Source organism: Diabrotica virgifera, chromosome 5 (assembly GCF_917563875.1).
Source record: "Diabrotica virgifera virgifera chromosome 5, PGI_DIABVI_V3a".
NCBI classification, from domain to species: domain Eukaryota; kingdom Metazoa; phylum Arthropoda; class Insecta; order Coleoptera; family Chrysomelidae; genus Diabrotica; species Diabrotica virgifera.
The window spans coordinates 35,234,313-35,261,122 of record NC_065447.1 but is presented as its reverse complement, the minus strand read 5'-3'; the positions used below and the strand labels follow the sequence as shown (position 1 = coordinate 35,261,122).

The 26,810-nt window shown below is 33.4% G+C and overlaps 1 protein-coding gene across 2 annotated transcripts in view; it reads left to right on the top strand.

The window, feature by feature from the left end:
- The window catches only part of LOC126885674 (uncharacterized), a 228,615-nt gene that overhangs the window by 194,461 nt on the left and 7,344 nt on the right, over positions 1-26,810 (top strand). For both annotated transcript variants that reach the window (XM_050652369.1, XM_050652368.1), the window contains exons 19-23: positions 1,345-1,553; positions 13,087-13,497; positions 23,006-23,380; positions 23,567-23,717; positions 25,827-25,964. In XM_050652369.1, the coding sequence (XP_050508326.1) occupies positions 1,345-1,553; positions 13,087-13,497; positions 23,006-23,380; positions 23,567-23,717; positions 25,827-25,964 (1,284 nt within the window). The remainder of the gene's footprint in view (positions 1-1,344; positions 1,554-13,086; positions 13,498-23,005; positions 23,381-23,566; positions 23,718-25,826; positions 25,965-26,810) is intronic.

Below are 26,810 nucleotides of genomic sequence, written 5' to 3'. Positions count from 1 at the left end.
GTGAAAGGCAGAATTTACAAAGCAGTCATCAGACCAATAATGACATATGCGGCAGAAACACGACCTGATACAGAAAGGACAAAAAGAATGCTAGAAACAGCAGAGATGAAAACATTGCGAAAAATCGATGGTAAGACGCTGTGGCATAGAGCTAGAAGTGCAGATATACGAAGGAGATGCAAGGTGGACAACATTAATAACTGGGTGAAAAGCAGAAGAGTAGAATGGAACGACCACATAAGCCGAATGACAACAAATAGAGAAGTAAGGACGGCCAGAGACGGTTCCCCAATAGGAAGACGATCAGTGGGAAGACCACGAAAAAGATGGAATGACAACTTACTGGAGGCACATTGAAAAACAGACAGAGTAATGTCTATATAAAAAGAAGAAGAAGAGGAAGAAGATATGACCATGAATTTTGTTTTCTTTATGTTTAGTGACAGACCAGATTTTTCATTCGTTGCAACAACCTTACATAAACTTCCTTGTAGATCTGCAATAGTTTCTGCTATTAGTATTGTATTATCAGCATATCTAATTTCACTATAAGGCTACGGCTCCACGGGCGAGAAATTTACGCAAGCAGTAGCCGTAAAACGAACCTAAGGTTCCACGGAACGGAATAGGAATAGCCGAACTGTACCGACTACAGGACTTGTGCGTAGGTCACTTATTTTTATGCCTGCTACTTCATCTTCTAATGCTTTTTTGAATATTTCCTCTGAGTATGCATTAAACAGTGATGGTGACAAGACAGAGCCCTGTCTGACACCTCTTTTGATTTTTATTTTATTAGTTTTTAAAATATTTATTCTTATGACAGCTTTTTGTTCATAATACAGATTATTTCTCCTCCATAGAAGCCTCTCCGATGATTCCTGAAGAGGGTGAAACGTACATAAGAGGATGATGGTCCTCTCTGAACGAATTGAAATATAAAAAAAAACAAGTAAACTCCTTTATAAATGGTATATTTATTAAAATTCCCTAAAAACAGCTACATCACAGAACTAGTTTTCGATCTGATAACAAATCATCATCAGTGCTGACGAAATGCTGACATGCTAACCAATAAGCAATAAGAATGGTCAGCATTGTGTCAGCACTGATGATGATCTGTTATCAGATCGAAAACTAGTTCTGTGATGTAGCCCTTTTTAGGGAATTTTAATAAATCTGCCTTTTATGAAGGATCCTACTTGTTTTTTGTAATATGATATACAGCCAACTACAGGAAACTTTTTCCTCGTGGATTTTTGAATTGAAATATAAGATGTCTCTCATTTTCATTTCCTATTATTAAAAACCTTAACTACTGTTATAAAATTGTCTATTTTTTAGGACACTACAAATTTGAGCACATGGTAATTAACGACAATTTAATCACAGATTTTGTCAATGACATAGATATGAAGCAGATAGTGCCATTAAAAACTGATCAAAATATCGATCATTTAAACTTTAAATTACTAAGGTTTGTTAATGATATTCCTGTTGGCAAGACAGTCAATGATCTATTTCTACCAGCTGAAGTGCGAAGATCCCTAACGGTGAGACTATATTTTCGATATTAACTAATTAGACCAGGGCGCATCTGTAAAAATATTAGTATGTTTGGATGTTGAGAGATGACTCATATTTTTTGCAAAAATTCGAGTTTTTTCTTCGTTTTTTGATTATAACTTTAAAAGTATCCATTTTAGAAAAAAGTTGAACTGATATAAAAGTTGCGTATTTAAATTTCCTACAATATAGGATTAGTTAAAAATTTTAAAATTTGTCACCCTTGTTGCAAGATAGCATTCATTGCGAAAAAAACATAAAAAAACAAGTATTCGCATTTTACGGTTTGCAAACATTTGTGCTACACTTAGGACCTTCATATTTCACCTAAAACAAATATTTGATATACTAAAACAATACTGTAAATTTCATTAAGATCAGTGTATTAGATTTTGCAAAATAAATTTTGCAATCCAGCTTTCGCAAAAAATTTTCATTTTTTCAAAATGTTGCAGGACTGAAAATAGCACTTGACAGCCGCTTGAACCGCTTTTTTTACATATAGAAGTATACTGTATCTTTCATTTGCAATTTGCAAAATTAAAATCGGTTAACTACCACGACGTCAGGAATTTTTTTAAATAAACATTAATTTTTGGTGCTACGCGCAGGACAGCGGATACGTTTGCTCTGATTGTGCATTCCAATGACCTTTGATAATGATTGGTAAATTTTAATTTATAGTACTTCTTCTTCTTCAGGTGCCATCTCCGCTACGGAGGTTGGCAATCATCATAGCTATTTTAATTTTTAATTTTAATTTTTTAATTTTAATTTTTTTAATTTTAATTTTTAATTTTTAATTTTAATTTTAATTTTAATTTTTTTTTTTTTTTTAATTTTTTAATTTTAATTTTTTTTTAGTATATAGTACATTTCGATATAAATAAATAAATTTGTTTATTGCAAAATAAAAACGCATACTCTTGAAATAACAGTTTTTTAGCAAAAACTTTCTTTGTTCATATATTTTAACTTGGGGAATAAAAGTTTATTATTTTTAAACATATGCAATTGTTTAAACATATGCACTAGTTTAAACAATATTTCACAAAGAATAATCAAATTAGTTTGATTTTTGTGGAATTAAAATATTAAAATACAACAAAATATAGAGTAAGAAAAGTATTAGATAAAGATTGGGAGAAATTATGGTGGAAATCAACTTGTGTGAATCGGACACCACTGTCCTGTGCGTAGTACCAAAAATTAATGTTTATTTAAAAAAATTCCTGACGCCGTGGTAGTTAACCGATTTTAATTTTGCAAGTTGCAAATGAAAGGTACAGTATTATTCTATATGCAAAAAAAAAATCAAGTGGCTGTCAAGGGCTTCAAAAATTCAAGTATCAAATTAGGTTGATTTTTGTGGAATTAAAATATTAAAATACAACAAAATATAGAGTAAGAAAATAATATATTAGATAAATAAGCGTAGCACCAAAAATTAATGTTTATTTAAAAAAATTCCTGACGCCGTGGTAGTTAACCGATTCTAATTTTGCGAATTGCAGATGAAAGGTACAGTAATCTTATATATGAAAAAAAAATTCAACTTGCTATCTGCTTTATTTTTAGTCCTACAACATTTTGAAAAAATGATTTTTTTTTGCGAAAGCTGGATTACGAAATGAATTTTGCAAAATATATTGAGCCGATCTTAATAAAATTTACAGTATTGTTTTATTATATCATAAAGTTTTTCTAGGTAAAATATGAATGTCCTATGTGTAGCAGAAATAGTTGAAAAACGTAAAATGCGAATACTTATTTTTTATGGTTTTTTTCGCAGTTATTGCTATTTTGCAACAAGGGTGACAATTTTTAAAATTTTCAACCAATCCTATATTGTAGAAAATTTAATAATACAACTTTTCTGGGAAGTGAATACTTTTAAAGTTATAATCAAAAAACGAAGAAAAAATCGCCTTTTTCCTTCATTTTTTGACATATTGATTATTTAAACAATGTTCCGGGGCTTTTTGAGTGGGAGGATAACTTAATCATTATTATATTATGGTCCGTTCATATATTCTTGAGAGCACAAAATTTGCCTCAAAGTCATAAAACTGTCGTGAAACTAGTAAAATCATAGGCGGAGGTTCCGGAAGTGTTTATTCATTAAAATTAACGAAGATTTACATTTTATCTTCCTTTCCAAAACGTTTATTGATATTCTATTTTGAATAAAATACGGCAGTAATTAGCGTCTCGAATATATGTTTTGCGAACTTTGTGCAGTGCGGGAGTAGATTTTTTTCCATATTCCTACGAACATATACGCACATCATCATCAATTTTTACACCGGTACTGTTGCGTACAGTCAGTAAGTGTGTATATTCACCAAGAGAGAAGACTATTATCCTGAACGTTCACCATGCTCTAGTTTCTCAGAATCCCAGAAACACTGCTCGGAACATAATCGACGGACCAATCGACGATCATGTGCCAACATGACGGGCGTAGGGGAGTCAACAATGTAGTTACAGGTTCCTATCACAAAGAAAAAAGTAAGGTATAGCTAACCCAAATACAAACGAACAATTAAAGAGGGGAAAAAGCCTATTGAAATTGATGAATTTGTCAAAAAGGGCATTCAAAGAAAAATCCATGGATTTTTTTTTTCAAAAATAGAAATACTTACCAACTTAAACAAAATTAACAACTTAAACAAGATGTTATAGACGACCCGGATTTGCCTCATATCGGACGAACCAAATTGTGGCAAGTTTTAAAAGAATTAAATTTCTGGTGGAAGAAATCAGACCAAAAATCACTTTTGATCGACCTGGAAGAGATAATATGTTGGACAACAAATTATCTAAGATTCATACGAAAATTCCGGGATAAAGGAAGGAAAATCTACTATCAGGAAGAAACGTGGGTAAACTCAGGTCATAGTCTAACAAAAATGTGGTCAGATTAAAATATATCAAGCTCCAGGCAAGCCTTTATGGAAGGTTGGTCTACTGGTATTTCCCCGTCTTCTGGTAAAGATAATAATTTCTCACATTAGTAGTGAAAAAGGATTTGTTAAGCATGGTTTGTTGGAATTTCAATCCAAAAGCACAAAAGACTATCGCGAGGAAATGACAACTGATGTTTTCGAAGAGTATTTTGAGCAGATGATTGAACATATAGCACCAAATTCAATTATATTATTAGATAATGCACCTTATCATTCACGACTACTAGAAAGACTTCTAACGACTGCGTGGAAGGAACAGGATATCCTTGACTGGCTGCGGTATAAGTCTCTGCCTTACGAAGATGGAATGGTTAAAGCAGAACTTTAAAAATTGCCCGGCACCACAAATCTTAGTTCAAGAAATACGTAGTTGACAAAATGGCGAAAAGGCGAAACATCATAGTTATTAGACTTCCACAGTACCACTGCGAATTAAATCCAATTGAACTCATTTGGGAACAAATGAAAAGTTCTGTGGCTAGAAAAAATACGTTATATAAAATACAAGCTGTACGTGAATTGTTGAGTCTTTTCAACATATTACAGAACAAAACTAGTGAGATGCAGAAGACATGTAATAGAAGAAGAACCAAAAATAATGTGGGATTTTGATAACGTAATTTAGACTACGGTAGAGACACACCCGCTAATTAATAACCTGCAAGACGACTCGGATTCCGAAGATGATTTTGTTTATTTTGAATTTGACTAGTTTTGTAATCGTAATTTGTATAATTTAAAAATAGGTATTAATCATAAACTTATATATTATCATAGACATATTGTCATTCAGAGCGAAGTGACGACACCATCTTTTTTATTTGGCTCAGTGCTGTTTCACTTGTATGGATAGTAAAGCTGCGACGGTAGTCCTCCCTTTCCGTGCCTATACTCACACCTAATGTCATTTTAGTTTCTCGATACAATGTGTTAGAAAGAAATAGCACCAAACCAGTCCATGAGATCTTGTCAGGAAGCGCGGAGCGTAGGCTCACTCTATGTTAATATATACCTACGTCTATGGTAATAATTAAATATATGTTTCTTTACAAATTGCAAGTAACTTTTTATTTTTGAATAAAATAAAGAAATTTTATTGAAACAAGAATACAATTATATTATTATTTATTTAGTTCAAATAAATGTCTTAATCATATTCTCTACGACACTGGTTGGTAATTTTTACCCAAAATCGGATTATCAGCTTTACAACTCTATTGTATTCCTTCAGATACAAGGTGGGTTAGTAGAAAACATCTTAAACTGCGAGTTTTTAGGTTGGCTTTTGTTATTGTATCATATTACTTATCCTCTCTGTATTTCATATTACTTATCTTCTCTAATGAGGGTCAAACTTGTAGCGAGCTCTCAAGAAATTGTGAACAGATCATAGTTAATTCCAAGCAATTTCTGCAAAAGAATATGAGTCACCTCTCAACGTCCATCTCAAAACAGATGCGCCCTGGACTAAATATAATTTGAACAATTTCAATAAAGTGTTTTATGTTTCTTCTTCTTTAAGTGCCGTCTCTCTACCGCTGCTCTGAAGAATTCTATAGAACTACATTTAAACCAGTCCCTTAAATTCTTCAACCATGACACTCTCCTTCTTCCTTAGGCCGGGCCGAAAAATTTTTTTTCTACTTTTTCTATACGGCTAGTTGCCAAAAGTTGTGACTAGTATTTATATAATCCTATACCAAATTTGGGCCGGTTTAAAAAATAATTAACCGGGCCCCCTGGCCCTTAAAATTTTTTTTGGGTCAAAATTTTTTTTAAATTCTTGTACAAGGCTAGTGACTAAAAGTTGGAAATACTATTTATATAATCCTATATCAAATTTGGGCCGGTTTAAAAAGTAATTAACCGGTCCCCCCGGCCCTTAAAGAATTTTTATTTTGTTAAAAAAAATGCTAGGGGCTATTAAAAAAGCTTCTGTTGTCATATTCTATTGTTAAGCGAAAGAAAGATAATACAGTCGACAGGAAAAAATACTGAAGCTTTTAAATGGCGTTTTAGAAGGTCTAAACTAAATTTTCAAAGATAATACAACGCTGGTCATCGACAAAAATAAAATTCGGAGAGGAGTTAAGGAAAACAGGCGGCAACTCCAGAGCGAGAATAAAAATTTAAACAAGTCAATTAAAGGGCTATACTGTGATGAAAGAAAATATCAAACCATGGTCTTCGGAAACGCGAGACGAATTATGAAAACTGAAGACCATGTAGCTTTAATAGAAGGACCCGGTAATTTATATTTTGGGTACTTAGCTCTTAACCAGTCTCGTGTCATAGATATTGTCGAAGGAATATCTATTATTATTTACAAAGTCATAATATAGATCTAAGCAGTTTAAGTGTTACAGGATGTGATGGTACAAATGTCAATACGGCTGGAAGGTGGAATCATCGGAATTACAGAAAGGCGAGTGCATAAACCATTACAGCGAAATGTATGCCCGTTGCACGCTATTGAACTTGCCTTGCGATATTTGCTGCAAAAACTAGATGCCCACACAAAAGGTCCCTATTCATATTCTGAGCTGATTGGATCCCCTCTTCCCAATTGCGCAAAAATGCCTGTTATTAAATTTAAACCCATAGAAGCTACCCTGCCTCTTGTAAACGAAAATTATCTAAGTCCAGATCAACAGTATTTATTCAAACTATATAATTATATAGTTTTCTCCAATTATTATAATAATATTAATTTGAGATGGAATATGTTCTCAAAGTTTGGCAGAGAAAAGTCCAGAGTAGATGACACAAACACGTTGGTTCACGACAGCGAACCGCATTCTATGTAGCTACAACTGATCCTTGTGAAAGCTTAAAGATTTTAGCTGAGTTTGTATTACAAGACAAGTATATTCTCGTATGAGGTTTGAGATAAAAACTCAGCCAGGCATCTATGGAAATTAATACAGGCCTCGAGAGATTTTCCGAGTAATGTCTCATCAATTATTAGCAATAAAGTTATTTAAGACAATGCTTAATTTGCACACCCAGAAGTCATTCAAATTTGTATGTTAACAGATTCATGTTAACGTATTAGAGATGTTGCTGTCAGAAAAATTTTAAAATATAGGAAGGCTGGTATAATATTTGCGTTTTCATAGTATCCCAAATCTCTAAATCAATTTCGATGCAGAAGATTACATACATCTCATAGTGGGCGGGTGGAACTCGCCATGCAGCTACCTCATCGTGATGAGTTCTGGGTTAAATAAATAATAATATACAAAATAATGTTAAATATGTCCATAATAGTTCAATGTAACAACCTTTCGTGCCGAATATTGATTCAAGCAAAGAGCTGCACAGTTCCCAGCGCAAAAATAGTAAATAAATATGAATTGTTTACCCCTCTTTTATATTTTTAGTCCTGGGCGCTGGTTAAATTTTTTAAATCATAATGAAAATTTCTTAACGAGATAGTAGCATCGATATTAATATTTTGAACACTAGCCCGCCCCAAAAATAAAGCAAAAAAAAATAATTTTTTTAGGCCCCCGGGGGCCCGGTCAAAAATATTTTAATTCGGCCTATGTTTGGTACACAGTATTAGGACTACCATACACAACTTTTTTTTACTAGCCCGTTTAAAATTTCCCAAAAAAATTTTTTTTGCCCTTTTTCGGCCCGGCCTATTCTTCCTATACTCCTTCCTCCTCTTATCTTTTTCAGTATTATCAGTATTTTCATATCGCTATCCCTTCATTACGTGTCCCAGATATTGTAACTTTCTTATTTTTATTGTGTTTATTACTTCGTGTTCGTTTTTCCTGTTTTATGCAACTTTTATCTAACTGACTGACTGTATTGGACCACGGTTCCATGACATCTCGTAACGCGACAGTTCGTAACCGGACAAATGGTAACGGACAATTCGTAACAGCGACAGTTCGTAAAGGCGACACTTCGTAACGGCGACAGTTCGTAACTATACAAATTCGTAACGGACAATTCGTAACGTTCAAATTGAATTATTCTGTTTATTTTTTCATATTTGATTTCATTTCACTTACCATCTTTCTTGCATCTGCTGCCAAAAATTCTACAATATGTAAATGTCATTCATTGCATTTAATGATATAGTCACCATTTGTATGCACAGTTTTGTAATTATAACTATTCCGATACTTCCAATGCACAATTCCATATTCCGTTACACGATTTTGAACAAACTCGAAATTTGGGTATATAGGAGTCCGTTTTCCACGCTAACTAACACCATACGTAAGTTTATTTGCCATATTAAATTTCGTACAATTATTATTCAGAAAACTCTACAGTAGAGACTAGTTAGAAGATCCCGGTACTGATTCGTTAAATTGATAAACATAATTTCAATTATAACTGTAATAACAGTTAGTTTCCATGTTAACAAAAATAAACAGAATAATTCAATTTTGACGTTACGAATTGTCCGTTACGAATTTGTATAGTTACGAACTGTCGCCGTTACGAAGTGTCGCTGTTACAAACTGTCGCGGTTACGAGTTGTCCGTTACCACTTGTCCGGTTACGAATTGTCGCGTTACGAGATGTCTGGTCACGTTTGACCACATCAGTGCTTTGTCGTTCTGGTTTAGTAGCAGTAATCGAGGACACTCAATTATGAGAGATAATTGGGTGCCAACGTCGTGTCTTTGATAGAGCCACCTGGAGCATTTTTTGATTTCACTGACTTCTCCAATGATCCTTAATTTGAAAAAACTAATGATGACCATAGTTTTGTAATTGCTATTGAGTTTATGAACAGTTTGAAAATCATATTTTCTATGGAAGATTAAAAAATACTATTGGAGAGAGCTGTGATCCTTGCGGTAGACCATTATTAAGTTTCTTTGGGGAGCTGATATTATTCCCCATTACTAGTTGAATCACTGGATCGTTGAGAGCATTATACTAATTAAGAGTGCAATTAGTTTACAGGGTATCGTACGGAAAATTTTGAATATAAGGCCCTTTCTCCATATTTTATCATTAGCCGCAGTGAGATCAATACCTGGACATTACCTGGTCTGCACAACTTTGTTCCAGTTGAAAACCTGCCTGTTAGATGGGATCACCTATCTAACAGGCAGGTGATGGGATCACCTATCTATGGGTTCTGATACGTAAGCCTGTCTCGCAGTTTGTAGGTAACAGACAGAAGCGCAATTGCTCTGAAGCTTTTTGAGTTGTCGGTAAGTTTGCTGGACTTTAGTAAGTCTACATGTTTTTGGAGCGTTTTAGTTATTTTGGAATATTGGCAGTTTGCATGATGTCTGTGAAAAATCAAGACAGCCAAACTTTTGTATACTTGCCACAATTTATCAGGCATCTAGGGTGAATGTTGTCTCTGGCTTTTGTTGCCTTCTCTGATTTGTCTTCAGTTTTCAGTTTGCGGTTTTCAGTTTTCAGTTTTCAGTTTTTTCTTCACGTAATTGTGTGTGGTTTCTCTCTTTGGAGCCAGGGTGTTTTTACTATATGGCGCTAAGGCATCTGGCTTTACGACTACCTTTTGGAATTTTCTAAGGACACCAGATTGTAGTTTTCTTAATAATGACCGTACTTGACTGCTTGATGTCTGGAGGTTAAGGTTTTCCACTGTTTCGGTACAATTTTGGCTTTTAGTAGCATCATCCAGAAGTAGTTCATCTGCTATTTCTTGATTGTCAGTTTCAAGAAAACTCTGGTACAATTTTTCGCTATTTTTGATTAGCCAGTAATGTATTTTTTGCGATATCATCTTGGTATGTTTTCTGGACTATGCTTAACACACTACTAACAAATCTGTTGGAGTTTATGGTATTAGGTGTTATCCACCCCAGGTATTTATTCAGGTTGATAGAAAAATTATTTCAGTTAACCTTTTAAAAATTCCACTAAGTGGGATAAAACATAGGTATTAAAGTCTCTGTTACCGGTCGAAAATAGTTCGAGATTATATTCCCCCTCCAGGCTGATAATCTGAAGGTTGGTCGATCTTTGGCATCAAAAAAAAGGTATTAAACGTAATCATCTTCTGCCGTGTAGTCTAACTTGTACACAACACAGAGAAGTAGCCTACGCTCAAAATTGAGTATCGCGCCTTAAGGGGGTAGGCGTAAAATCTTGGTCCAATGCAATTTAAATGCATTTATTTTTTTTTTCGAATCCTGATAAAACTAAAAAATATTAAAGTAAGTTATCAATCGAAGTAGCATAGAAAACGACAATAATTATCGTAATTTTAAATAATTCACAACTCATCTGCTCAGCGTGGTAAAAGCTCCAACAAGAAAGATTCCTTAATACTCAAACAAAAGAGTAAATGAATTAAAAATGTATAACATTCTGAATTTCTTTGCAACACGAAAATGCAGCAGCTGCATAATACTATGGTCAAATCTGAGAGTGCAAGAAGAGTCTATACCGGTTTCGGGGGTTGTTTCCCCCTCATCAGTAGTCCCATATCCTCCTCTCTCAGATTCTTCCACGTACCACACTTTGGGCCTTTCCGAATTGCAAAGAAAGAAATGTCACGGATGAACTAGGGCCATCTACCGAAAAACAAAGTAAGTTATCAATCGAAGTAACACAGAAAACGACAATAAATATCGTCTCCATACCACACAGATTGACAACAGGTGGATTACTTTTTTTGGTTACACCTCCTGAGATTTTCAAAATTTATAAATCATACAGGATGCCGAGGAAATTAAGATGAGAGAATTTTAAATAATTCACAACTCGTCTGCTCAGCGTGGTAAAAGCTCCAACAAGAAAGCTTCCTTAATACTCAAACAAAAGAGTAAATGAATTACAAATGTATAACATTCTCAATTTCTTTGCAACACGAAAATGCAGCAGCTGAATAATACTATGGTCAAATCTGAGAGTGCAAGAAGAGTCTATACCGGTTTCGGGGGTTGTTTCCCCCTCATCAGTAGTCCCATATCCTCCTCTCTCAGATTCTTCCACGTACCACACTTTGGGCCTTTTCGAATTGCAAAGAAAGAAATGTCACGGATGAACTAGGGCCATCTACCGAAAAACAAAGTAAGTTATCAATCGAAGTAGCACAGAAAACTACAATAAATATCGTCTCCATACCACCAGATTGACAACAGGAGGAATACTTTCTTTGGTTACACCTCCTGAGATTTTCAAAACTTATAAATCATACAGGATGCCGAGGAAGTTAAGATGAGAGAATTTTAAATAATTCACAACTCGTCTGCTCAGCGTGGTAAAAGCTCCAACAAGAAAGATTCCTTAATACTCAAACAAAAGAGTAAATGAATTAAAAATGTATAACATTCTCAATTTCTTTGCAACACGAAAATGCAGCAGCTGCATAATACTATGGTCAAATCTGAGAGTGCAAGAAGAGTCTATACCGGTTTCGGGGGTTGTTTCCCTCTCATCAGTAGTCCCATATCCTCCTCTCTCAGATTCTTCCACGTACCACACTTTGGGCCTTTCCGAATTGCAAAGAAAGAAATGTCACGGATGAACTAGGGCCATCTACCGAAAAACAAAGTAAGTTATCAATCGAAGAAGTACAGAAAACGACAATAAATATCGTCTCCATACCACCATATTGACAACAGGTGGAATACTTTTTTTGGTTACACCTCCTGAGATTTTAGGAATCTTTCTTGTTGGAGCTTTTACCACGCTGAGCAGATGAGTTGTGAATTATTTAAAATTCTTTCATCTTAATTTCCTCGGCCTGTAAGATTTATAAATTTTGAAAATCTCAGGAGGTGTAACCAAAGAAAGTATTCCACCTGTGGTCAATCTGGTGGTATGGAGACGATATTTATTGTCGTTTTCTGTGCTACTTCGATTGATAACTTACTTTGTTTTTCGGTAGATGGCCCTAGTTCATCCGTGACATTTCTTTCTTTGCAATTCGGAAAGGCCCAAAGTGTGATACGTGGAATAATCTGAGAGAGGAGGATATGGGACTACTGATGAGGGGGAAACAACCCCCGAGACCGGTATAGACTCTTCCTGCACTCTAAGATTTGACCATAGTATTATGCAGCTGCTGCATTTTCGTGTTGCAAAGATATTGAGAATGTTAATACATTTCTAAAACATATTTTTGAAAAATTTAAACGCATAATGAAAGATTACATTATTACCAATGACCGAAAGTGCCTTAGAATAAACAAAAAGTTTCTTTTGAATGAGATATTTGAAATTAAAAATCACACTAAATTTTCTTTTTTTACCCCTGTAACTTAAAATAAACGTTATAGAAGTTTTCAGGGACTTTCGGCCCTCGGTAATAATGTAATCTTTCATTCTGCGTTTAAATTTTTCAAAAATCTTTAGGTATTAGTTTTCTGAGGATTCGAAATAAGTGAATGCATTTAAATAGCATTGGGCCAAGATTTTGCGCCTACCCCCTTAAGAAGTTTCTGTCAGTTGTACAACCCTTGGGTTATTTGTTATTTCTCGAGCACATCTGATTAGGTGCTTCATTTCCTTTTTTACCTGTATGTAATAGAAAAATTCAAATGAAACCTTTGATTCTCAGTGTTTTATTTGTTTTAATTTCTTATTTCAGTTGGATACCGATCAAGAAATATCTCCTACTACCATATTTGATTTAATATTAATCCATAAAAACCTACAAATTTCAAAACTTAATAACCAAGAAACCTCAAAAATGGTAACCACTAATACCGATCAAATCTTGACCGCAAGTTACCACTTTAATTCGAAATGTGTAGCAGAAAAGGATTTAGAAGTTGACGGTTTCATTAACGGTGTCAAGCTAGACGACTGGAAGAAGAGGACTTTAAAAATTAACTCGGAAAGTACACAGTTCGTGTGTAATGACTGGAAGCTGGAAAATATTACGTTCTTAAATAACTTAGAATCCCGTAATACAGTCAGTGACCTAAACTTAACACAGGTATCGAATGAAATTAAAGACAGAAGGGATTTTAAGTTTCAGTTGGAAAATGGAACTCTTGTAAGTATTTATTTTTTTTAATTAATTATTTGTATAATTATTATAATAAGAGAATATTAGATTGTGAACATGCGTTGACCCGGCCAGTCAGCAATCTACACTTTTGGCCAAGAAACGCATAAGCGCCTATTACTTCACATCAACGGCGGATCCAGCAACCTTGCAAGGAGGGGGCAATGAAGTAAACATTTTCGTTTCGTTTGACGATTCGAAATACGTGGTTTTGCAGTGGATAGTTGTAGCTTGTTGGCCAATAGTTGTACGTCTTCCCAAATTTTTGAAAATTCAATCTGAGCACTGTTTCTTTTGTTTTGTAATGTTTTAAGGAAATCACCGATCACGTTTTTAGCAGAAATTAAATCTAATGATTCTTTTTGCAATAAGCTTTTTAGTAAAATTGTGAAGGAGAAAATGTTATTGATGAACTTTAACACGATAATGAATGGTGGCCCTAACAATTTAGGACCAATTATTTAGGAGTCCTAAAGCTATTTAACAATAAATTAGTTTTAGGACTCGAAATGTTAGCATTCCATGTACTGATGCTTTCTAAAACGTCGACAATCTTCACAAACTTCTTTTCGAAATGCAATGAAGCGTTGTGCGTTTCTACCTAATGTGTATCACATAGGTTAGATAAATTAGAGTTTTAAGAATTTTTCAATAAAAAACTTCGTTTAGCGGAAGCATGAAAAAAAAAAGAAATAACTTCCCTCGTAACTCCATAACAATTCCTTATACATGACACTTGAACGGATTTCAAAATTGGTGTTGAGGAAGTGAATATAACAAAGAATTTTTACTGTAAATGGTATCTCCTTATAGATAGATTTATGCTAAGTGTCTGTATAAATATCAATACAACTTTTTATATTAAAATAGTTCCTTTCTAGTATCGCAAATTAATTTTCGATTCCAAGGAATTCTGCGTATTTGTGTTTCAGTTATTCAGTTATCAACGGGATACAAAACTCCCTATTTATTTTCAATCGTAATTATCTCTTTCTTGAAAAAAGTGTCAGTAGAAACCAGGCGAGGTCTCAAGGAGGGGGCAATTGACCCCATTGCCCCTCCCTTGGATCCGCGCCTGCTTCACATGGAGGGATGGAACTAGAGAGAGAGAGAGAGAGAGAGAGAGAGGAATTGCTAACATACATCACCATCATCATCCGTCAATCTCGTGAATCCACTCTTGGACATAAATATCCTCTATATTATTCTACTGAAATCTATCCTGTGCTTTCTGCATCAAATTTTTCGTTCGGTGCCCATCCGTCTTTTTGGTGGTCTACCTCGGTATCTCTTGTTTTCTCTGGGTATCCTTCCTAAGAGCCTTTTGGTCCAACTGTTATTATTTAAACATGCTATATCAACAGCTCATCTCCATTGGGCTTGTGCAATGTTTTCTATGGCATCTGATGTTTCAGTTGGTACTCTCACGGTCATACTTGGTATCAAATCAAATCTTCTTGTTATCCCTTGTATTATTCTGTTCATTACTCTTTGGGTTACTCTTAATGTGTGTTATTTCCGGAAGTATGCATTGGTTCTAAAGTTCTTTCTTTAAGCAAATTGCTAGCGTTCCTTTTCGACTATGTCACATGTTATCAAATCTATAACGCGCTGAATCTCACAGGTTTGAGTATCTGTCCCCACCCTAATTTCATATCCCAAATAGATAAAAACCTGATGTACTTCATTGCCACCTATTCCCATAACATCACTTGGTGCTAAATTAGTAAGGTATTTTTATTATTGAAAGTTTACGTTCAGGTCTACTTGTTCTATTATCTGTTTTATTTTTTTAATTACAATCTTCGTTTAATCTCTCGGATGTAATAACAATATCATCTGCAAAATGCAAATGCCTTAAGTATGTACCATCAACATTCATCCCCTTTTAGCCCAATCTGATTGATTAAACTCCATATTCCAGAGACGCCGTGAATAATTTATGAGAAGATGATGTCGACCTGGCAAAAATTATTCGCTCAATCAAATATTCATCCATAAAGGCATAGGGTTTAACAGATGCTGTTGCGTTGTTTATATGTTTTATCGACTTATCGTATCTTTTCGACCTTGTATGCTTTAAATACTACCGACAACTAAACGGTATCAGAAGCTTATTTGGAGTCAACGAATATCATCGTGAATGGTTTGTTATACTCAACACACTCTTCAATTTGTTTCGTACCTCTCCTAATCTCATCTTTCTCCTTATAGACCGGACAGTATCGTCGCCCCCGCTGGCGAAATTATTCCGATTCGATTTTTTTGCACAAACTTACTCAAAAAGAGGTCCTTATAACATATCCACAGGGTGCCGGGCGGTGCCGCGGTCGAAAAATTGTTTAAATAATTTTTTTAAACAAATTCAAAAGTATTTTTATCATTTCGAACAAAATTCTTTTAGATAAATTGGCGTATTCTGAGCAAAAAAGGTCTCTTGTCATTTTTTTCTAAAATTGATTGTTGTCGAGTTATATGCGATTAAAAATTTGAAAAATGCGAAAAAAGCCATTTTTAAGGCTTAATAACTCGAGTAAACATTATTATTATGAAATTCAAAAAGTGAACAAATCAAGTTTCAAACCCCTTCTTTAAGGTCCTGAAGAGATCTTTGTCATTATTTTATTACAAAGCTGTTATTTTTAATTATTAACAATTAGCTCTATAGTCCAGGATGTATCCGTCGCCCCCGTTAGTGAAATTATTCCGATTCCATTTTTTTACAGAAACTTACTCAAAACGAGGTCCTTATAACATATCCACAGGGTGCCGGGCGGTGCCGTGGTCGAAAAATTGTTTAAACAATTTTTTTTAAACAAATTCACAAAAATATTTTTTTTATTGCGAACGATTTTTTTTAGATAATTTGGGTTATTCTGAGCAAAAAAGGTCTCTTGTGATTTTTCTCTAAAATTGATTGTTGTCGAGTTATATGGCCATTTTCGCATTTTTAATCGAATATAACTCGACAACGATCAATTTTAGAAAAAAATGACAGGAGACCTTTTTTGCTCAGAATAAGCCAATTTATCTAAAAAAATTTTGTTCGAAATGAAAAAATTATTTTTCTGAATTTGTTTAAAAAAATTGTTTAAACAATTTTTCGACCACGGCACCGCCCGGCACCCTGTGGATATGTTATAAGGACCTCTTTTTGAGTAAGTTGGTGCAAAACAATCGAATCGGAATAATTTCACTAATAGTATAGGCGCCAGCGGGGTCACCGTGTCATATTCAATTCTGATGGACAAACTCAACGGTTTCTTAGGATTTTTGGCTGCTGATTACGAATTTCGAAGGGGGATTTCGATCCGAGGGGTCAAAAAATTGTTATAAACAATTTAATTGTTTATAAATTGTTTATAAGGCTCTGGCTCATAAACTAAAAGAGATAAAAAAATGTTTCAAATAAAATTTGTTCCTTAATAAAAAACGAAGAAAAAACCGTTTACTAAACTTAAATCTAATAATTAGAACTCAAGATATTGTAAAATTAGTGCACAATGCAAATTGCAAATTGCATAATAAGTATTTTTCGAAGCTTTATCGATCGTAACTCGGCTTCTACGCATGCAAATAAATCTTAGAAGGTGTCGTTTTAAAGCTTAATTAACAGGCTTCCAAACAAAGTTTGTTAAATTACTGCATCTTAATTTGTTTTAAAGTTATACCCGTTTGAAGTTACAGTTTACAAGGGTTTCAAGCAAATTTGAGCTATAAACATTTATACCTTAATGAACAATAATGATAGAAAAACTCAAAAGGAACAATTTGAGGTTATGAAAATGTTCATAAGTTTATTTTTGGCCAAGATGTCGATATTTTAATGGCGCGCGCTATGAGGCGCAAGATCGGCTCACCGCGTAAAGGTTCACGCGCTAACTTCTCGATGCAAATTATAATTTCTATGTATACATACGCTATCTTCATTTTTCATTTTTGAAGATCCTTATAAAATTTTATCATATAATTCTTATAATTAAATCTTCATAATGTACCTCGTATCACCTTTCATTCTATTTACATTGTCTTCTATTTTTTGCACTAAATGAGAAAAAACATTAAAAACTAATATTTCAGAAGTATAACTAAAAAGTAAGTTGATATTATTTATTAATACTATTTTTACAAACATTTTTTTCATGCATCTGCAAATCTGCATAGAGATATACAGGGAATATCAGCTTTTTTACATCTGCATAAGTTCTTAGCGAAATTTTAACAGTTACATGGTGGTACAAGTCTGTTCTTGTAGGCAGTAAAACTAAAACTTTTTGAGGCTTCAGAGTGTAATTATCTATATGATATCCATATAAAGTGGATCTAGTTCTTTTGCAGCATCATCAAAGCCCGTCAATTGTGTGTATGCCGCCACATCATAAATGCTCGTTTTATATGCAATGATGATGCTGCAAAAGAACTCGATCCATTTTTATATGGATATAGAGATGCATCAAGTCAAACTAGTTTGATTTTACTCAACAAACTTGACTTGACTTGAAAATCAAACTTATTATATAAAAAAGTTTGATTTGACTTGATTTCTATATCTTTAGGTTTGACTTGGATTCAAACATATTCAAACAGTTTGAAAAGTTTGAATATTACGCAACGTGTTTATTTTCAATTTGAAATGAGATTGCCTACGAATTTATTAGGGGAAATTTCCCCCCCCCCCCCCTCCCAACAAGGTCCAAAAAATTTCTTTTGACAAATTTCAATAAACATAGAAATGCATTGGCTGATACGATATTTAAACCGCAGACAGACAAATAAAACCCAATAAACGCGCCAGTTAGAATAATTATTAAGAAAGCTTAATGCATTTTATACATTAATTTTTTTAAAATTTAAACCCAACATTTGTAGCCTGTATCCGAAAAAAATTTAAATTGTAGATATAAAACCATATAGACGTGGATCCCGCGCACCAAAAAAAGGTTGATTAATAGCAAGCTGAAAATTCGTTAATAGCTTAACGGTGTCTAGTCAGACAAACTTTGATGTATGGGAACACTGGAACAGAAGAAGTTTTAATTGTGGAAAAGGTTAAAAATTTGGAACGTCAGACTACGTAAACGTTCCATGTATTTTGCCGGACAGAACTTCCAATTGATTTGTTACCATTTCATTAAACTCATGCAAAAATCAGACTGGTGTTTATCACCAACTGGGCATTTTAATGAGTGGAACACGAAGAACATGTCAAATGACAGGAATCATGTTGGTTCGTAATAGCAGTCTGATTTCTGCATGAGGGTTTAATGAAAGGGTAACAAATCAATTGGATGTTCTGACCGACAAAATACATGGGACGTTTTCGTAATCTCACGTTCCAAATTTTTAAACTGTTCCACAATTAAAACTTCCCCTGTTCCAGTGTTCCCGTACATCAAAGTTTGTCCGACTAAACACCTTTAAGCTATTAATAAATTTTCAGCTTGCTATTAATCAACTTTTTTTTTGGTACGCGGGATCCAGGTCTAATAACCCTATGGTTAGTTTTGAATTTTAAAGAAATACCAACGAATATACAGCAATACAAACTTTTGTATTGTGGTACATATTTTCGAGTGAACTAGCAGCTTGGTACCACATGTTTTTTCGAACTGGCCCTAAGATAAATAAATGCCTTTTTTAATAAAAGAAAGTCATAAAAATTCCAAATAATTTTATTTTGAGCTGTCCATTGAAAAACCCAAAAAGTCTTATTTTATTGTAACCCTTAAGGCCATAGGCGTAACATGTCGCTTATCAAAATGTTCAATGTTTTTTAAATGTATTAATTTTTTTCAAATCCTGAGAAAACTAATAAGAATTAAAAAAAAATAAACGCAGCATGAAAGATTACATTATTTCTGAGGGACGAACATCCCTGTAAATTTCTATAATGTTTATTTTAATAAGTTACATTGGTGAACATAAAAAGAAAAATTTAGTGTTGTTATTAATTGCAAATATTTCATTCAAAACAAACTTCTTATTTATTATAAGAGATTTTCGGCCCTCGGTAATAACGCAATCTTTCATTCTGCGTTTAAATTTTCTGCGTAAAAATACTTATTAGTTTTCTCAGGATTCGAAAAAATAAATATCTACATTTAAAAGTTTTAAATTAGAACACTTTGAAAATTTTGACTTTTATGTGGCACTCATTGTATTATTAATTTTCTTATCTTAATTGGCAACTAACATGTCTATCTCGACAAAAAAGTTACTAAATAAATTATTTTTCAAACTCTTTCAAACTAGTTTGACAAACAGTTTGAATTTTCAAACCTGTACGATTGACCAGTTTGACTTGACTTGAAATATTTGTCAGAAGGATTGACTTGAGTTTGACTTGAAATTAAGTCAAACTCAAGTCAAGTTCAAACATTCAAGTCAAACTTGTGCAACTCTATATGGATATCACATATTGGCTCATTTTCATGCGTAGAAGCCGAGGTACGATCGATAAAGCGTCGAAGAATACATACTTACTTGACTGTGAGCCAATCTTGCGCCTCATAGCGCGCCATTAAAATATCGACATCTTAGCCAAAAATAAACTTACGAACATTTTCGTAAGCTCAAATTGTTCCTTTTGAGTTGTTTTATCATTATTGTTAATAAAAGTATAAATGTTTATAGCTCAAGTTTGCTTGAAACCTTTATAAACAAATTAATGTACAATTTTTTTAAGAAAATTATAATTTCAAACGGGTATAACTTTAAAACAAATGAAGATCAAATAATTCAACAAAGTTTGTTTAGAAGCCTCTTAATTAAGCTTTAAAAGGTCACCTTATAAGGATCATTTGCATGCGTAGAAGCCGAGTTACGATCGGTAAAGCTTCGAAAAATACTTATTTTGCAATTTGCAATTTGCATTGTGCACTAATTTTACAATATCTTGAGTTCTAATTGTCGGATTTAAGTTTAGTAAACGGTTGTTTCCTCGTTTTTTATTAGGGAACAAATTTTTTTTGAAACATTTTTTTTTATCTCTTTTAGTTTATGAACCAAAGCCTTATAAACAATTTATAAACAATTAAATTGTTTATAACAATTTTTTGACCACTCGGATCGAAATCCCCCCTCGAAATTAGTAATCAGCAGCCAAAAATCCATAAGAAACCGTTGAGTTTGTCCATCACAATTGAAAATGACACGGTGACCTCTATTTGGCGCCTAGACTATAACGGGGGCGACGAGACACCATGGACTATAGCGCTAATTGTTAATAATTAAAAATAACAGCTTTCTAATAAAATAATGACGAAAATCTCTTCAGGGTCTTGAAGAAGGGATTTGAAACTTGATTTGGTGACTTTTTGAATATCATAATAATAATGTTTAATCGAGTTATTAAGCCTTAAAAATGGCTTTTTTCGCATTTTTCAAATTTTTAATCGCATATAACTCGACAACAATCAATTTTAGAAAAAAATGACAAGAGACCTTTTTTGTTCAGAATAAGCCAATTTATCTAAAAAAATTTGGTTCGAAATGATGAAATTATTTTTCTGAATTTGTTTAAAAAAAAATTGTAACAATTTTTCGACCACGGCACCGCCCGGCACCCTGTGGATATATTATAAGGACCCCTTTTTGAGTAAGTTTGTGCAAAAAAATCAAATCGGAATAATTTCGCTAGCGTGGGCGACGATACTGCCCGGTCTATGAGGCTGATCCAAAACTAATTTTTCTTCTAAACGTTTTGTGATGATTTTTGTAAACTATTAATTTGTAAATATGGGACAACAGAATTATTGGCCTATAATTCTCTTCTTCTTATTGTGCCCTTATCTATTGTCTCATTTCGAAAGTTGGTGGTCCAAATAGCAACTGAAGCATTGGAAACTGCTGCACGAAAATTGTCATGCGGATGAGCGATCAAACCATCTCCTCAGGTCTTTCAGCCACGAGATCTGGCGTATTCATACTGATCTTTTGTCCTGCACTGTACCTTTCAAAATGATTTGGAGTAATTCCCTCATATAATTTTGTAGATCTCATATATATTCTCTTTTTTGTGTATTAGGATAGTAATTGCATTATTCCATTTTGTAATACTATAATGAAAAAGTAGCTCAGTTTGCAAAAGACAGTATTTTCAGAGGCGAGGAGACATTGAATGATATTGGATTTCAAGAATGTATAACCATAAGTAAATACAGACTACCTACATGATAACTGGAAACTTCAATGGATTCAATACTGTATAAATTGTCCAACAAGGTATACTCTTTTACATCCGAAAATCCCGACAAATTATTGGCATAAAAATTTAGATTTTTCCAGACAAGATATTGTTACTATCTCTCGACTAAAATTTGGCCATGCCTGTTATCCCGCACATCTATATAAAATCAATGTAATACAGTCGGATTTGTGCGAAAATTGCAATACAATAAGTGACTTGGATCATATATTTTTTACATGTGACAAATATGTGACACAAAGATATCTATTAAATATGCAGCTATTGCAAGAAAATGTTTAACCACCATATAATCTGATGAACTTACTAGTTTTGAACAAACCGTCAATCTTTAGGATTCTTCTAGATTATGTTAAGTAAGTCGTGTAAATTGAAACTTTAGATTATAAAATTAGTCGTGTAAATTAATAATACCCCGTATCCCTACTTAGTCTGTGGTTAGTCACCCTGAACGACCTGGGTGCGAAAAGTTTTTTCCCTTCCCTACCCTGGATTGTTTTTGTGATGGATTCGGACATGGATTCGTAATGATCTTGGTGTATGGTTAGGCGTCGATTTTAAGAAGTGTTGCTGGCTATAATGGGCCCCAAAGGCCATAAAAGAAGAAAAAAAAATAAATAAAAAAATACTATATTGTTTTTGTCTGTATACCCAAAAAAGTTGAAACCAACTATTACCGCTTCATTACCATATTATTTCGTCAGTACTATTCCTTTTTAAGGTTTGTAAGTTTTCACAAACAGCTGAGGTTCTTCGGTTCTTGTCCTTTCATCTCTTTATCTAATGTAGATGACGTCATATGTTTGAACTGTGTATATTAATTTCTTTGCATGGGTGAAATATGTAAATATCGCATTTCTATTATTCTCTGAGAGAACATTACGACGAAGTAAGGACGGGCTAAGCAGGACAAAGGTGGAAGATGTAATTGGAAGAATTGCGCAAATGAAATGGAACTGGTAGGACACGTGGCACGGCAAAATGAGACATACCGGTGGACGAGAAACATCGTACCTTAGAGACCATGAAAGCACAGTCGTAGTGAAAGAAGACCACAAAAATGGTGGTTAGATGACATCAAAGGAAAAGTGGGGAGAAATTAGCACCAAAGAGCACAAAACAAAGTTATGGGGAGGCCTTTGTCCAGGAGTGGATATTGCAATGTGTCAGTTGGCTGCCGGTTTTTACCAGATATTTTTAGATAAACAATTAGTGTGTCGGTTTTTTTGTACTTTTATGTTTTTAACATTTTGCTTTAATAAATTGTCAAATAAAACCTTTCATTTTCAGAGGGACTATAAAGGTATATGTAAAGACGTTTCATTCTTCTACGATAAGGCTCAATCTCAAATATACAGATTTAAATATTTTGAGATGTTCCAACAGCTTTCATTTTCCAACAACATCAATCTGGCTTATACTTTTATCCATAAAAATATTCTCTACTTGCTAGTTAACAAACAAGACTGTCTAACCGATATCAAAAGGTTTAATGGAACTTCATTTGTACCGTTTTTGGTCAAAATTTCAACGGGAGAATTTGAACAGATAGTGTCAACTTGGGACCACGATGTATTGTTTTTGGTGACACGAGGAAGCAAGAAAAGTAAATGTAGCAATACTGGAGGTGTCAATATTTGGACTTTTGATGAAAATGGCGTAGAAGTAAGTATTGTTACAACAACTAAAATTTGTAGCAGTTAGAATTTTAGATTATGTTGCTTTGTTTTCGAAAACGTTTGCAGAAGTCAGTTTTTGGTCAATCTCCTATAGAGAAAGAGATGTAAAACAAATTTATTATTCTTCTCATTAGAAAAGTGTAGATCATATCCAAATTTTATGCGTTTTTAGTTAAAATTTTCTCTGGAAAATCAAGAGCTTCTTCAAGATTCAAGGATTCCGTCCACCTTTTACGTCCTTGGTAAAGATGGTGTTGTCGAATACAAACTTAAAAAGAATTTCGAGTTCCCTAGACGACACAGAAGATGGGAAATATTCGATAGTAAGTGCATGTTTTAAGTTTTAATTTTTGTTATATATTTACTATTAAAACACAATTTACCCTCTCTGTGGCTCAGTGGTAAGAGAGCCTACCTTTGGATACAAAGGTTGTGAGTTCGAATCTCAGCTGGGTAGGAAGTTTTTCATATGGCCAACTAATGCCGATTAGTTGTCGGGGCATTATAGTGCAGTCACTGAAGGTGGATATGAGCTACTATCTCCGATTTCGTTGAACCTTCATATATTTTCATGAAAATTGGTGAGTAGTTAGAAGATACTTCAAGGAATAAAGGTGACATGATGCAAACTTGCATTTTTACCCTGGGGTGGATGCCACCCCTTCTCGGGTGTGAAAATTATTTTATTAAAAATAACCCCATAATTCGATAGAGCGACTAACTCCAAGAAAAATTTATTATACAAAAATTATTTTTACGCTTAAAATCATAACTTTTTGAGTTATTAAAGATAAAATATTTTAATTTTTCGTGAGAAAAATGCATGTTTTTAACCGATTTTTTATAAATAATTCAAAAACTCAAGTTTTTACAAAAAAGTTATTATTACCAAAATAGAAGCTAATAAAAAATTTAACGAAAAGTGAGTTATAGGTAATTGAATGTATATTTCTTTCGGCGACTACCCAAATCTAAGTATTCAAGCTTAAATAACGGGGAAATGATAGTTTATAGCATAAACTTATTAAACATTTGTCAAATTATTTAAAAATATCTATCAGATGAGCCCACGAGCAAGTTGATAGCATTTAAAATTTATGCTCCAAAAATTTTTCAAAATTTATCTTTTAAAAATTTTTCCAAAAAATGTTATTGTTTTTTTTAATAACTCCGTTAGTTTTGAGATATCAGCTACGCTTAAAATTCTATTTGAAGGCTAATACTAAGGGCTTTTAAACCACGTTGAATTTAATCTTTTAAACTACTTACTTTTTAAAAAATAAAAGATTAAATTGCCCCGGTTACATGGTTCTCGAAGCAAAATTTAAGTTTTAAACGTTTCTATCTCGGTTATTTTGTACCCTACAGAAATAGTAAAAAAGGTGAACTACCTATTTGATACAGAAAAAACTAAAATTTCGTTATATATCATTTTTTTTTCGTGTATTGAGTATTTTTGGAGTTATTATTAAAAGAAAATGAAAATTACGATAATTTGAAAAATTCCGATTTTTTAAAATTAAATCTTTTTAAAAAAAAAATATGCATTCTAAACCACTCAATATTGTTGAAATCATTATTTATGCTAATATAAAGAAACTCTTGTAAGGATTTCTATAAATTTTAATTTTTGTGGAAATGGCGTATGTTTTATTTTCACTTTTTCCAAATAAATTCGAAAGGGTTCTCTTATTTTCATGACAACTTGCTTAATTTTGATGCTATTAACTTCTTCTGGAGCTCGTTTGATAGCCATTTTAAAGTACTTTGACAAGTATTTAGTAGGTATATTTTATAAAATGCATCGTTTTCCCGTTATTGAAGCTTAAATATTTAGATTTGCGTACTCATTGAAAAAAATATACTTTCAATTACCCATAACTCACTTTGAATTAACATTAGTGTAGTTCTTTAAATGAGAAGTGTATTCAATTGTTTATTATCTTTAATTTTGGTTATAATAACTTTTTTGTAAAGGCTTATAGTTTTTGAGTTATACGTGAAAAACAGCTTTAAAACATGCATTTTTTTTACGAAAAAATAAAATCTTTGATCTTAATAACGCAAAAAGTATTGATTTATATTAATAACTTTATATAACAAGTTTTGCTTATAATTTGACCCTCTATCGATTTGTGGTATTATTTTTAACGAAATAATTTTCACCCCCGAGGAGGAGTGGCATTCACCCCCAGGGTAAAAGCGCAAGTTGGCATCATGTCACCTTTGTTCCTTGAGGTATCCTCTAACTACTCACCAACATGAAAATCGATGGAGGTTCAACGAAATCGGAGGTGAAAACCTTCAGTGACTGCACTATTAAGCTAAATAAAAAATACAATTAAAAAAACAGTATGTATAGATTTATATTTGTAACTTAAAAAATATAACGGTTCATTTAAAAGTCTAATTTTTCAATGTTTACCTTTTAGAAAATGCTGCTTTTATGCCAAGAGGTATTAAAACTGGTTTAGCAATTAGAACAGGAAGAAACCTGATTTTCTTAGATAAGGAGGATCCTCAAGTGAAGGATATTGAGGGCAATGCTATTTCAGAATCTGTCATTAAAGGTAAGTGGAAATATTTTTCCTATTTGCACCAGATATCTAAACCAAAATAATTCGACTAATATGTAGTTGTAACAGAATATGTTGAAAGAAACTATCTATCTGTCTAATAATTAGCCTTCTTCGGTCCATCTTTGGACATATGCCTCCCCAATTCTTTTCCAATCATCTCTGTCTGTCGCTACAGATAGTCACCCAGAGCCCACGTGCTTCAGTCTCCAATTTATAAGCATTTTGTTCCATCTGTCTTCTTTTTGTCTTATATTGTGTCCGGCAAATCTCCATTTCAAAAAAAAAGATCAATAACGCCGTAGTGAAAAGCATTATAACATACAGCTGCGAAGTATGGCCTATGAAGGAAAAATCAAAACGAATGTTTTGAGGTCACCGAAATGGATTTCTGGAGAAGAGCTGCAGGAAGATCAAGAAGAGAACATGTCACCAATGAACGGATACGAGAAATAATGAAGGTAACACATACAATAAATGACGAAATCAACGAGATACAACTACGATGGTTTGGTCACGTACAAAGAATGCACGAAGACAGAATCCCAAAACAAGTACAAAACTGGAAACCGCAAGGTAGAAGAAAAAGAGGTAAACCGAGGAAAAGTTGGCAGGCAGGAATAAACAAAGACATGGATGAAAGAGGTCTGCAAGTAGATCAATGTGCTGACAGAGAGGAATGGCGAACGGGTATCGGAAGACGGAGAACGTTGTAAACCGATAATATATATAAATCTCCATTTCAATGTTGCAACTTCTTGTCTAACATCCCTAACTTTGGTTTTCTCTCTTATCCACTCGTTTCTCCTTTTATCCATTAGTCTTATGTGCAATATTTGC